Here is a 14,689-nt window from a genome sequence, read left to right as displayed (position 1 = left end):
CTCGTCCACTGTCGTCCCCTTCTCCTCTTGCCTTCACACTTTCCCAACATCAGGGGCTTTTCCAGGGAGTCTTCTCATGAGATGGCCAAAGTATTAGAGCCTCAGCTTCAGGGTCTGTCCTTCCAGTGAGCACTCAGGGTTGATTTCCTTCAAAGTGGATAGGTTTGTTCTCTTTGCAGTGCAGGGGACTCTCAAGAGTCACCTCCAGCACGCACCACAATTCAAAAGCATCAGTTCTTCGGCAGTCAGCCTTCTTTATGGTCCAACTCTCACTTCCATACATCGCTACTGGAAAAACCATAGCTTTGGCAATGCGGACTTTTGTTGGCAAGATGCTGTCGAGGTTTGTCATCGCTTTCCTCCCAAGAAGCAGGTGTCTTTTAATTTCCTTTCCCAATTTTGAACCAATCACTTGTTCCATATCCACCAATTTTGAACCAATCAGTTGCTCCATATCCATTATGGTAGAGGGAAGTTATTCAAGAAGATCTACCAACGATAACTCTTCGTCACGATGACTACAAATGGAACTGTGATGGGCCACTTGTAGCCAAAAGTTAAACCCAGTGTATCAGACTCTGCAGTATCATTTAACATCTTCCTACTCTGAGATACACACTCTTACTTCCATTACTGAGAACCATTCAACAGCATTCCAATACCATGCTCCAGGAAAGACATTACAATTCCACCATTAACAGAGAATGTTAATTCCATCTAACAGGCAAACTAAAAGTGTTTGCCAGACAAGGCCCCCAGCCGTATTATTTTTATTCAATTACAAGAACTGGAATGAATGGAGGAAGGGAACTTTCTTTTAACAGCTCTGCAATACAAGCCACTGAACCCTGTTCTCCTGCCAACAAAGATCACTAATGCATAATTATTTCCTCCACCTTCTTCTGGAGATTGTCTTGCCCTTTGTCCTTGGTGTACAAACTGTGAAACAGATGCAAACAGATTAACACTGCCTTGAAAACTAAGTGCCAAAGAATTCTGTAGCTGTCTACTCCCACCAACAGAGCAAATGACTTGCACCTGTCATGTTATTGGGAGATGGAATTAACACAATGTGAAACGATGCAAATGAAGAACTAAACAGGAGCCTGTTTGCAAGCTTTGCAAGATTATAATAGTGTGAAAGTGCTAATGCAGTGAAGTTTATGACACTGTGCAATGCCTTTATTTTGTACAAAGAAACACTATCCCCATCAGTAGGTTTCAGTCTTCTGAAGCCCCAAACTAATTTTTAATCCCATTCTGCAACACTGAAATCTTTTTGAAAATCTGGTGACTTCCAGAAAATCTGGTGACTTCTCTATCTTACCCATCTTTTAAAATAAATTGTCTGGGAGTTTGAAAATTCAGTTTTTCCATAACGAAGTGTCACCTGGAAGACCAAAGTTTGGAAAATAAGGAATTAGTTCCTTTTCTTTTTATAGCAATCAGACAATCATGGTTGCATGCTCACCAATTACCAGATAGCTGTCCCCTCCCATTTCTCCCCAGGAACTGTGTATAATGTCACAGTAAGGAGGGGTTTTCAGAAAAAAACAGAGGCTACACAGTAAATGAACCTGTATGTTAAATATGTGTGCATTTATTGGTTGGCAGCATTTATTTATAATTATAACCTACACATGTCAAATTGAAAAGCAATAATCAAAGCAGCTATCTTTGTTTTAGGTCATAACCCTAACGTCGAAGGGATTTTGAGGAAGAGAACTTCAGTACAGATAGCAGGGCCCAGCTCTTTGTTAGAGAAAAATGAATCCCATTCTGACTTCCACTGCTCTACAGTGATTCATACTTGACTGGATATTTGGCCCAACATAGGCAAGGTTCTGTTCAATTGAAAAAAAAATCAAAAATTTACATTTGAAATGATAGAAAGATCAGATTTTTACACTTGCTGAGACACATAAGTAAATATGTCCATATTAACTGTGCAAAGCCAAAACACAGCATCAGATCATACAAAGAAATGTTCAAGAAGTTGTTAAATGTAGATTTGAACCACAATCTGGTCCTAAATGCTACATACTTTTATTCAAACTTTTCTCTGATACATATAAGCACAAACATTTTCCAAACTATTCTTCCAGTGCAATCAACTGCTAATCTTTCATTCTGGAAACACAATTTCAAAATTAGAAAAAAACCTGTTGCAAAAATAGTCCACTAAGAGTGGTAACCTTTAATGATCTTGCAATCCCCTGCCCTTCAACTCTGTTCAAATCTTTGAGGCAACCACACACCAGCATGACCCAATTATTCAGGATAATGGATTTGCAGTCATTGAGATATACTTTTTGGTCCTGGTTAAGCAAAGAATGATAATGCATTCAAAGATTTATATTGTCCAAATGAAGCTGACTGAAATGTATCTGTGCAGCTTTGCTAAAAGAGCTCCTTAGTATCATTTGGCATCTAACCAGAAATTTCAGCAAAAGTCTCTCCCTAGATATTTAGAGTTTTGCTTGTGTAGATTTTTCACTAAGGCTCAGTAAAGAGAGCAGCTTTTTAGTACACAGTCTGGAGATGTTGCACATAACACCCCTAGATACACAAAATGTTTTGGTCCAAATTCAATAGGAAAGTATCCAATGTTGTTCTGATCAGACTACACCTAGTTTCAAAGTTATTATGCACTCCTGTGAACACTGTCAAGTACAAACAGAAAATGAAATCTTTGATATTAGAAATATTCACATAAACAAGCACTCCCAAGTGACAGGAAAAAAACAGTGCATATAACTTAGTATTGTGCGTTTCTGCTCCAGCTTTAGTGTTTCTAAAATACATAGTACCAAAAGTCAGATTGCTCTGTGGATGGTTTGCATCAAATTAAACTCTCCATAAGTGTAAGTATTTAAATGTTATTTATATGGATACACACTTTCTATAAATGGGGAGCATAGCTCCTCTCTCTATACACACACATACACACACACACACAGAGAGAGAGAGAGAGAGAGAGAGAGCGAGCTGCAAAGACTGTCACCTCTTAAAATAATTGTGATCTTCAGAAAGACTAGGGAAAAGTGGATCACAGAATTGACTCGTGCTACGTTTATAAACAAGAATTTTTATTAAGGTTTGTTAATGATCTCAGAATTCATGTGCATGTAAAAGTTTCTGTAAGGAAACACAAGACTGCTTCTTTTATGACAAAAGGTGGTAATCCCACATCTGCTACTTCAATGGGTCTTGCACTGAAGTAAACATGTATAGGACTGCATTGTAAACCCAAGTTTACAAATGTGATAGAATCAGAAGGTGAACAAGTGGTAGACTATATAATTTCATATGGCAGGTGCTTCAGAAATAATATTTTTCAATGCTCCCCTGTAAAAGAAGGTTTCCTACAAAGCCGGCACAGAATAGGCTGGCATAAAATCTCTCCAGCCAATATGCTAGTGTTTTAATTGTATGATGCATTTAGACAAGTGAACATTTCAAAAATCAAGCTTGCACACATACACAAATATACCTCTGCAGTCCACTTATACGTTCCAAACTTTCACCGCAGCAAATAAGACCTAACTTGACAATTAGCCTGACAACCCCTCTTAAAACATATACGATTTAATACAACAGCAGAAAGTCATTTTGTTCTTGGGGGGGTCAAATTGACCTTGAGGATCAATCTGGCAGACTGGATGAAATTGAGAACTGAACCCTTCCATTGCCCTTCCTCTGACATCTTCTTTCTCTGCACCCATGTAAGTGTCCGTATCTCAATTCTTCATGTAGAGCAAAATGGAATTCTGTGCCTCTTTCTGCACAGAACCCCACCACCACCACCAAACCAACTAAGTTTCTTGGGATGGTAGCACCATACTAAAGAAATCTTGTTTTCTCTTATCATCAAACAATAACAGCAGGACTCCCATTCACAATATGCATTCCCAGTAAAGAAGACAACAAAACACTAAGGGGTATCACTTATCTTATAGATCAGAAGTAACAGTGGGATTCCCCAACAAACACATTCCTAAGTGGGAAGCAAAATGGCACACTGGTGAATACTCCCACTCCAGATATGTGGGCTTTCTGAGGACCCTCTGAAAACCATGATATCCAGAGGTTTCCCTTCTCTGCTTTGATGGGTACAAGTTGTATGTGACAAAGACTTAACGTTCAACCTGTCAATTTGGAATTCCAGTGTATTTATTTTTCCGAGTCTAAGAGAAAACAACCATTTACTTCCAGAATGGCCTAAAACATCTTAAAGCCTTTCCATGCAATCAGTTGCTGGTGCCCATCCCTCTTCTGAAGTTTGCAGTTCTTTACAATGTAGTGCAATTCCTAGCCTACAGCTGCAGGGTTTTGTATTTTGAGAGATGAAATCCTCATCCAAGAAAGGATATCCTTATTGCTGGATGCACAAGAGTTGTGACCAAGGTCCCCTCTAAGCTAGGCAAGCTCCGCACAGCTGTCTTTCCCCTCCACACAGCGATCACAGCACACGGGGGGGGGGGGGACAGAGTAGCATGCAAGCTCAGTAGCAAAGTCACGTGAGAGAGAGGCGGAGCCCCTGAAAGTTAGAGGGTACATTGGTTGTGACTGCTTTTAGATATGGCTTGTGATGCAATTAATGATGAGTGACATTTCTCCCTTACCACAACAAGCCTGCACCATCTATAACTTTAATTTTTAACACTGTATGACCATCTAATCCCAGCACAGGAACTCTGATCCAACTATTTTTTAAAGTAGCAATCTGTTACATTTTGTAAACTTAAGGGAGGGAAATTGTGATGTGTTTCCTGTCTGATATGCTTCTGAAAGTGGTACACAAAAGCAAAAATGTGGCTGGGAAATAAATTGATAGATATGGAAAGGCCCTACCCATTCTAAATGAATCATCACTGACACTGCCTTCTTACATCCTCTAACCACCAGTCTTCTTTCCCATTTGAACTCAGGCTACTATTTGTATTAAGGCAATTATTCTTGAACCACTTCCATCCAGAATCAAAATATTTGTCCAATTTCTATTACTGACATTACATACACCAAAAATTTATATCTAATAAGAATAAGCTAAAGGCATAAAGAGGGAGAAAATTTTATTAAACATTTCAGATGCCATTTACTGTTCTATGCTGAGTTCTAAAGGGAAGTGCAGAATGCAGCAGTGAGAACGTGGTAAATAAAAGAAAGGTCAGAGATCCCAGCCATTTAATAAGCCTCAGGAAAATGAGATTTATGCTGCATTTTCCATTAAATCTTCTTCTTTGAAGATGCTGTAAGTTAGCTCCAATACTGTGTTCTCATTGTGCAGCGTTTGCGATACTAAATACATGGCTCTGTACAAGACAGATCTGGTAGCAAGCAGGCTCTACGAAAAGGAACTCCTATGAAACAAACTACGTATCAAGGGCAGCCCAAGTTTCTATATTTTGCATCACAAAGAGTGTCTTTTCTATTGGTAGCAGCAATAAAACAGAATGCCCAGGCTAGAAATCTCAGAGGCTCATGGCATGCAATTATATCATTTGTACCATCAGGGACAGTCACTATAAGAATCTTTAGTACTGTGTCAACCCCAATAAGAGTAAACAAAATGTGCCAAGGTTCCAGGGTAAACGGACAAAGTAAGATCATCCCAGTATTCCAAGTAAATCCTACACTAGTCAGCTTCCAAAAGTTGCTATCAAACATATTTTTAAAAGTGTATGTTCCTTTTACGTGAAATGGCAAAGTAGTGCAGAAAGGAGACGAACACATAAAATATAGTTTAACAAGGACATGAATGTCTGTCCACAAACTACTGCAAGAGATGGTAGCAAGCCACATTCCTTCTGGTGCTCAATTGAACATGTTCATGTTTTTATATTACAAAAATACTTCGACTGTACAACATACATACTGTACTTTTAAAAAACTGACTCAGCAATTTTATATCAGCCTGAAGAGGCAGACCTCATAGATGATTAACCTTGTAACTATTTTACATGTAAAATTATTAGACAGAGCATATACACAGAGCTATAAGAAACCAGTAGATCTGAATGGAGGACTTTAGACAGCCAGACTCCATGTAACAAGAAATGTGCATTTTGATCTGGGAGAAGGAGCAGAATTCCAGCTCAGAACCACGGTATGGGCAGAAGGCATGTCTATCTCAAAGCAAACTGAGCAAGTGGGCAACAGAGCTCAACATTTAGTGGCACAAAAAATAAACCAGTGATTTGTTTACTCTTCTTATGTCCAACAAAGGAGATGTTCATTTCTTTTAACTGCAACAATTTAATTTAGATGACTACCCAATTAACAGTCATAAGGAAATAACTTCATACTCACACTTCATATGGCCCACAAAACCTGATAGTCTCCTATCTTGCCTATGCTTTGCTGAGAAAAGCAACATTCAGTAAGGGTAAGGGCTCATCTTGGGACCAATTCCCATAGTTGCCATTTGAAGTACATGTTGTTGAAATCCACATCCCAAAATAGTAACACCCAGTCATACTCCAATGCCTGCCCATTCCAACAATTTCATTTCTCAGACGACACACTAAAATATGATATTTGGGTACAAGACAAGTGCTTAGAGGGATTCAGCTCTATTCTCTAGGAAGCAATGCAAGAAACCATCCCATAAAATAAGTATCCATTTAAACATCAAGTGCAAATGAAAATATGTTCTGACTGCGCAAACATCCACACATTTTCTAATACTGCTCAATAATGCTCACAGTTTTATAAAGTGAATACAAAATGATACCTCTTTGCCTGTAAAAGGGCACACTAGTTACATTTGGCAGAGTGGTCTTTAAATCCATCACACCCTCCATCACAGATAGGAGGTAATACACAAAAGAAAACTGAAGCTGAGATCAAAGAATCTAGACATAAATTTTCTCCAATAGATCTGTGTAAACTCAGACATTTGATAAAAAGGTGAATTATCATACTGCTTTTGTATAGGGATAAATAAATGCAATCTATTATAGCTGAGCAGTAATGTGGCACATCAAAATAACAAACTTAACAAAGTACCATCAGCCTACACATTTCCAAGTGGACACACACAGAAGAGTGATAAGTTTCCAAACTTGGATCAACACCCCCATGGGCAGCACAGCAATTGGTCAAGGATCTAACAGCTATAATACAGAAAGATCTGGTGACCCAAGGTTGGAAACTACTGCACTAGGATCATGCTGAAATTCTTTCACAGAATTCTACTATGGAATTTCTTTCATGATAATATTTAGGAGCCATCTCTAACATTTTTTTAAAAAAATTAATATAGCCAAGCAGTGAGAGAGTTTTGTGAGAGCCTGTAAAAATTCCATTAAAATTTCAGGAATGTTACTTGCATTCTTTACCAAATACAAGCATGAAATATTAAATCCCAGGTATATTACTGGGAAAATTCAGTATTCATACAAAGCAAACAATCATACTAGGAAAGAAAATGTATTAATAGCCCTAATAAAACCTGTCAATATGAGAGGTGGCAAATTGTACTTAAAAACAGCTCCTTTATTACACAGGTTAAAGTATACATATGCACCTCCCCAGTGTAACATGGCCCCACAATACTACCTCTGTGCTCTTCTCCATCCCCTCCTCATCCCCAATAAAGCTCAGCACCCGGCATCTGGCAAAAGCTATGTTACCAGATAAACAAAACTGGACATTAAGAAATATGTACAGTCTAAATTTGATTTAAACTATTACACCCTTTGAGGCAAGCTGCACTTTTAATATTTGACAACAGGCAAATTCAGAAATGACTACCACACAAAAATTCCTCCAATATTCACTACTTATATGCATTAATTTCCATGCTTAAGAATAGCTCAACTGCAGATTCAGATACAAATCTATGAGGGGCTTAAATTAAGTGTGACACATTATCTTCCATTAAATTTTCACCTCAGTTGCAAGCACTGATTTTAATGACCTAGTATTTCCAAACTCAGAGACAGGACTTTAAAGAGGCTCAGGATACCTCAAATATTAGCATATACTATAGCAGTCAATTTTTTCTCTGGCACGGATTTTAATCTTGATTTTCTTCTACCCCATTTCCCAGCATGACTGCAAAGTACCCACAAACACTTCTCTTATGAAGCTGGCATAACTTGGGGTAGCAACTATAGGATGATTGCAGGGATGCCTTTCTTTCCTTCAATAAACCTGCCTCAAGGGTACTGTTGGTTGTACAGCACAGCAGAAGCCTGAAAGGCAAAGGGAAGAAGAGATCCCTGCTCATAACTCTGCATCTTATTGCTCTCATCTCCCATGCAAGTAAGCAAGTACTGTACTGATGAGGGACTGGTGAACTGGAAGAAAAGGAATTTGGACATTCAAGAGGATGGGAGACAAACAGACCTCTAATATAAAATGACTGATTTTCTGTTACACAAGAAACATTCCATCTACTTCTAATATGCAAATTTGGTTATAATCAGTAGCTCGGCACACAAGCATGGCACTCAATTTTTGGACTGGCCAAATTTCAAACTAGTAACAAGATGAGTTTGTTGGAAAAGGGGAAGATCTTGGGGACAGAGGGATAGAATTAAAGACTGCCTAATAACGAAGAATGGGAGATAAAAGCCCTGCTGCATCTACAGTAACATCCATGAAATAGCATCAGGTTTTCATTTTTAAAATATCTAATGGGGCTTCATTCAAGGTTAAACCCCAAAATATTACTAGATACATCAAAATACTCCAGCATATTCTACATAACACACTTTCTAATTATGACACAGAAATACAAGAGGATTAGAAAATCACTACTGCATTTTATACAACAGGCTGACAGATAATAACTGCAGAGCCCCTGAAGCTGTTTTAAATATCTGAGAAAAATTCATCTCTCTTTCTGAAAAAATGTTGCAGAGGTTGTACTTTCTTATTCATAATGCCATTGTGTTTGATTTGGTTGCCAGAATCCTGCTGGCAATTTATCTAACATATAAATTAAATTGTCTAATTTACTGCAGCAATCTGTTCCTAAGTAATGAGACCCCTGTTACATTACATTACATTGCAGGGCATGCTTTTTCTGCAATTGGACATGCGCTTTGCAATGTAACAAATGCCTCATTACTTAATGATAATTCACCATGGTAAGTTATGCAATTTGACTTACACAGGCATAAATTACTAGCAGAATTTTATCCATTAAGATTATCCAGCAGCTATGTACAAGCTCACTGAAAAAAATATTCCTAAGGAGCACCATCAGCCATGAATTAAGAAGGGCTGACAAAACAAAGACCCAAGGTATATGCTCTGGCACCAGCTCTGAACTAATAACAGATTATTGCAAATAGATACCAACAAATCTACAATACTGTTCAAGCTATACAAGCAAAGGCTTAAACTGTGAATTGCACAAACTCAGCATTTTTTCCAGTAAATATTCAACCTCCTCTCTGCAACTATCAAGAAATTTATACCTAGACATGAAAGGTAGGGTTTCCAATATCTATGGGATGGACAGTGGTTGGGGGGCATATGCAGTCTTCAGGATGTTGGATTTAAACAGAAAGATTATTGCACGGGGAAAAATGACTATCAAGTACATTTTACTGTTCTTGCCAGCAGCCCTTGATTACAGTACACAGATTTAAGAATGTTCTACACATGGAGATCAAAGAAAGACACATTTTATGATAAAACCTAGCATGATTTAAACTGACTAAAAGTTTAAGACATCTGAGGATCACTATAAGTACTTAGTACTGGACTGGATCTGAATTGAAGATACCTTATATATACTATGTTAGATGTATGGTTTGCCGAACAAAAGGTTCCAGTGTAATTAGACAAACTTTGAAAAAAATGAGTAGAATGTGGTGGTTTTCATTTATATTATTAAGCAGTTTCACGATTCATTTATTACATAATACCCTGAGATGCTGGGAAAGCTGTGAACTCTATAGTGCATCAGAAACAAATTAAAAGATCAGGTTTAGCAAACAAGAACAAGGACTGAGTTAAAAATATACAACTGAAGAATCCACACTGTTTGTACCCTACGAATTACATCTTCCATTTCCAGTTTATAAAGTCAACATCAGAGACTCAATGCAGTTACTTAAATAGAATCAGTTCATCCCACATTAAACTACACTCTTGGCACAGTTTATTTTTTCTGACCACCCCTCACCAAGTTCTTAGTGAATTATTAATAATATCCTACCCTAAATATCAGCTTAACAACCCTAAAAAAAATTGAGTCATTAAAAAGTGTACATGTTGAAGATATTAAAACTGCAGCCAGTCTTTCAAGGATTTTCTATATCCTAATCTATTCCAATGAGACCCAAACTCCTTAGTTAAAGGCAACAGTTTGCTATACTGGAAAGTGCCACATATTCCTTAATAGGAAAATTGTATTGTACTTTTCAAGACACTAGTAAAGCCCTTTGCAGTTAATTTTTCGTTTTATTGTTAAGGTAAAGGGCAATGAAGTGGCACAGCAAAGTTTTGCGTTTGTTCTAGACATTCAAGTTTAAGCCACTTTTCAATGTTTCCTCTCAGCCTTCTATTGTGTATAGCTTTCGGTGTTAGAAATCCATTATGAAATGATATCTTATTTACTGAAAATAGTGTAATTAAGCAAAGAACCAGAATTAGAATGCAAATTCCACAGCAACCTTCTAAAGCAGAAAGTATACACATGTACTTCTTCATGCTGCTCAACTATTGCAGGACAATTTTATGTTATTAAAATTAATGGCAAGAGAAAATTATCAGTCAAATAAGAGTACTGCAGATTTAATTTCACATCTTGGCTATACTGTGACAAAGAAGTAGTCACCAAATATAGCAACTAAGTCCTGTCCCAAGCCAGGGATTAACTAATGCCCCTCCCCAAAATCTCCCACATCCCACCCCTCCCCACAGCCCTTTTCACAATCTCCCAACTAGACAACACTGTTGGCAAATCAAGACAGCATGAAACATACATCAATAGAAACAAAAAGGTGATCAATGACACCAATGTATCAGCTTAACTATCCTATTAAATGACACAGTTCTCCACAACAGCATTTCTGCTTGGGAGCCAGTTGTACCTTAACCACTGAAAGATAAAAGTTCGCCATTTTGAGCATCTCCACGGTGCATTTACAAGTGCTGCAATGCTACAGATAAAGGAGGAGATTGGACAACTGACATTCTTCCCTGGGTTTCTATTCAGGGACACACTTTACTGTCTCACTGTGCAGTGACACTCAAAGTATAATCCAATGTTTTAGCACAAACTATAATATCCAGTTCAGTATGGTGTAAGGCATGTGGACAAGAAGAGATATCAGCGGTGTACAAGAAGAGAGAAAAAAATCCATGCCAGCAGAAAGCATAGCTGCTCGATGGTCCAGTTCACTAATTATAAACTCATTTTGAATCCCTGATTCCTATTTACTGAGACTGGAATTCACGTCGTTTCAGAGGCCATATGCCATTGAGCGAATGGTGACCAATTCATTGTGTTCTGTCCACTGTTAGAAGATGACTTATTGGCTGCAACTGTAGAATGAACGGAGCACCAGGGATGCAAATGACTGTAACTTGGACTTATCCACCAAGGGTCACTGGATTAAGCTGGGGTCAGGGAATGGAGTGTAAGGTATCAAACTGGCCCAGCCACTAGCACTGTCACAAAAAATATTTAAAAAAAAAACAAGGCAAACAAGATTATGAAGCCCTCCTTTACAGAAGCAGCTCATTTTTTTAAAATCCTGCAAAATTAAAGTGTTATGTTTCTCCATCTAAAAAAAGAATACACACATGCATTGAGAAAGTGGCCACCACACAGATCTCAACAGCTTTCTGCTGAACAAAATCTAAGACTTAAAGAACTGATCATATATTTGTAGCCTTCTTTAACTAAAAAGGTAAGAGGGATGGCTAGGGGTGGGATAGTACACATGAAAACATTTCAAATGACAAGGCAAAGGTGAAACAAGCAGCCTTGCTCTTCAGGTTGTCAAAATATTAAGAGGGAAGGGTCTCTTCATGCACAAGATGTGGTTTACAAAATACATATCCAAGTAAAAGCAAGAAAACCCCACTTTGCACTAGAATGCAACACTCAACATTGCTCTGCCAAATGCTGCTGCACACGTCTTGTTTGATAGAAGAAGCAATGTGAAAGCAGTGAGAAGAGGGGGAGGAAGGAAAATCCAAATATCAGTCTACTTTTCAAGATCTACTTCTCTTAAAAAGATATCTTCAGTCATCTGATGTCAGATAGTGCACTCTCTTTTGAGAATGATGTGGTCACAACAGGAGTGCCATTGTTAGCCAAATAGCCTTGCCTCAATGTTTCAAAATATGAGGCCTGCACAGGTTTGTGATACTGCAGAACTTTTATGGCATCATCTATTTTAAACCATTCCCTTTTTCTTCCTGCAGGTAAACAGAGAGAGGGAGAAGTTAGCAATGCAGAAAAGTAACTAAGAATGTGCAATTCCTTCTATATTTCCAAAGATAAACTGTGTGCATGGTTCAAGTACAATCATACTGAAAGTACAACTGTACTACAAACACAATTGCTATGGAATAATTTATTCACTGAAGATTCACCTCTTCAAAATGCAATAAAAACAATATAGAGATTTCCACAATGTAAATGTATACGTCATACCAGCAAGTCCTTATTGTAATAAATGTACATGTTTTTTAAAACCTACTCTTTATCTGTTTATTCTGAAGGAGAACAAGAAAACAGGAAACACATAGAAAACATGAAACATTAAATGAATTAAAAATCATATCCTTCAAAAGCATATTTTAAATTAAAACTCTTACCTTTGCCTTCCTACCAAATACAGTGGTGCCTCGCAAGACGAAAGTAATTCGTTCCGTGAGTAGCGCTGTCTTGCGAATTTTTCGTCTTGCGAAAAGCGGTTTCCTATAGGAATGCATTGCAATGCATTCCTATGGAAAACCTCGCAAGACAAATGAATTATTTTCATCTTGCAAGAAAAAAAATCGTCTTGTGAAACATGGCCATAGAAGAAGCCGTCTTGCGAATCACCAACACGATTGCAAAAATTATTCATCTTGTGGGTTTTTGTCGTTCATCTTGCAAGACACCACTGTAGGTAGAACAATACTGTACAGTCCCATCTACTGTGCTCATATAATTTAGGTGTCATGCACCTACACTTTATACTGGTCTTTGAGCCCCAATCCTCTTCAATTGTAGAACAGTAACAGCACTGGACTCATGAGAAAATTTTGGGATCTATAGGTACCAAGCTGACCATTATTATCTTGCTTTCCTTGTATGTTTGTATCTTGGGTGGGAAGAATAGCATACTAGAAAGATATATGCAGGATGTGTGGATATGCAACATGACTACAGGCTGTTAAGTACAGGGACCAGTTTCTGTATCATCGTGGGACAGCCAGGAACATGGAAACCTGGTTTGCTAACTACAATCCTTTCTAGATAAGGACAGTCTGTCCCCAATGGTTCATGCTCTGGCGATCTTCCGAAAGAGTAACAGTTAATTGCTGTACATTGTGACAGCTCGTGAAGATGACCTGAAAGCTTCAGCCCAAGCAGAAGGTAGTGGCTAGAATTGTAAGTAGTACAAAATAGTGCATCGCACCAATTCTGTAAGAAGTGCTAATTGCTTATTCACATCAGTTTAAGATCCCGGTGTTTGGCTTCAAAGTCCTAAAAGGCTGGAACCCAAATATCTGAAAAGCCTGCTCATGCCTTGCAATACCTTCAGGGGAGACTTTTCTCAAGTATCTGTAAGACATTATGTGAAAACACAGGTGACAATTTCCCATGTTTTGGCACTGTGACTGTGTAACACCTATTCGGGGGGGGGGGGTGTGTGCTTGTTATTTAGTCGTTGTGTCCGACTCTTCGTGACCCCATGGACCAGAGCATGCCAGGCCTTCCTGTCTTCCACTGCCTCCCGAAGTTTGGTCAAATTTATGTTGGTAGCTTCGGTGACATGGTCCAACCATCTTGTCCTGTCATCCCCTTCTCCTCTTGCCTTCACACTTTCCCAACATCAGGGGCTTTTCCAGGGAGTCTCCTCATGAGATGGCCAAAGTATTGGAGCCTCAGCTTCAGGATCTGTCCTTCCAGTGAGCACTTGGGGTTGATTTCCTTCAAAATGGATAGGTTTGTTCTCTTTGCAGTCCAGGGGACTCTTGCAGTATCATTGATACATTGATAGTAGCACCAGCCAGTACCATTGTATCAAAGATGATACAGTGGACCCTCGACTTACAGACAGCTCGATTTACAGACTTTTCGAGTTACAGACTTCTCTGGCCGCAAAATTTAGATTCGACTTGCAGCTGGAGAATTGACTTACAGACCAGAAAAAAACCAAAATGGAACAAAAATAGAATAAAAACTTCCAATTGTGGGATTAATCGGTTTTCAATGCATTGTAGGTCAATGGAGATTCGACCTACAGACTTTTCGACTTGCAACCACCGTTCCAATACGGATTAATTCCGTAAGCAGAGGGTCCACTGTACAATGATACTGGCTGGTGCTAGTATCATTTATTTTCAGCTCTTTAATGGAACATACAGTGGTGCCTTGAATAGCGAGGTTAATGCGTTCCGTAAAAAAAATCGCTATTTAAAAACCTCGCTATTCGAAATGTGGTTTCCCACTGAAATGCACTGAAAGCCGGCTAATCCGTTCCAATTGGAACGAATTGCC

General features: G+C 38.4%; 1 protein-coding gene across 1 annotated transcript in view; it reads right to left on the bottom strand.

Annotated features, from left to right (window-relative positions):
• Positions 1 to 1,580: 1,580 nt before the first annotated feature.
• Positions 1,581 to 14,689, bottom strand: part of NUDT3 (nudix hydrolase 3) — a 44,244-nt gene continuing 31,135 nt past the window's right edge. Inside the window, exon 5 of the mRNA XM_020796037.3 lies at positions 1,581 to 12,393. Within this exon, the coding sequence (XP_020651696.1) occupies positions 12,221 to 12,393 (173 nt within the window). The 3' untranslated portion in view covers positions 1,581 to 12,220. The remainder of the gene's footprint in view (positions 12,394 to 14,689) is intronic.

The sequence above is a fragment of the Pogona vitticeps genome, chromosome 4 (assembly GCF_051106095.1).
Source record: "Pogona vitticeps strain Pit_001003342236 chromosome 4, PviZW2.1, whole genome shotgun sequence".
Classification (NCBI taxonomy): Eukaryota; Metazoa; Chordata; class Lepidosauria; order Squamata; family Agamidae; genus Pogona; species Pogona vitticeps.
The sequence above is the reverse complement of the archived record's forward strand: the minus strand, read 5'-3'. Positions and strand labels throughout refer to the sequence as shown.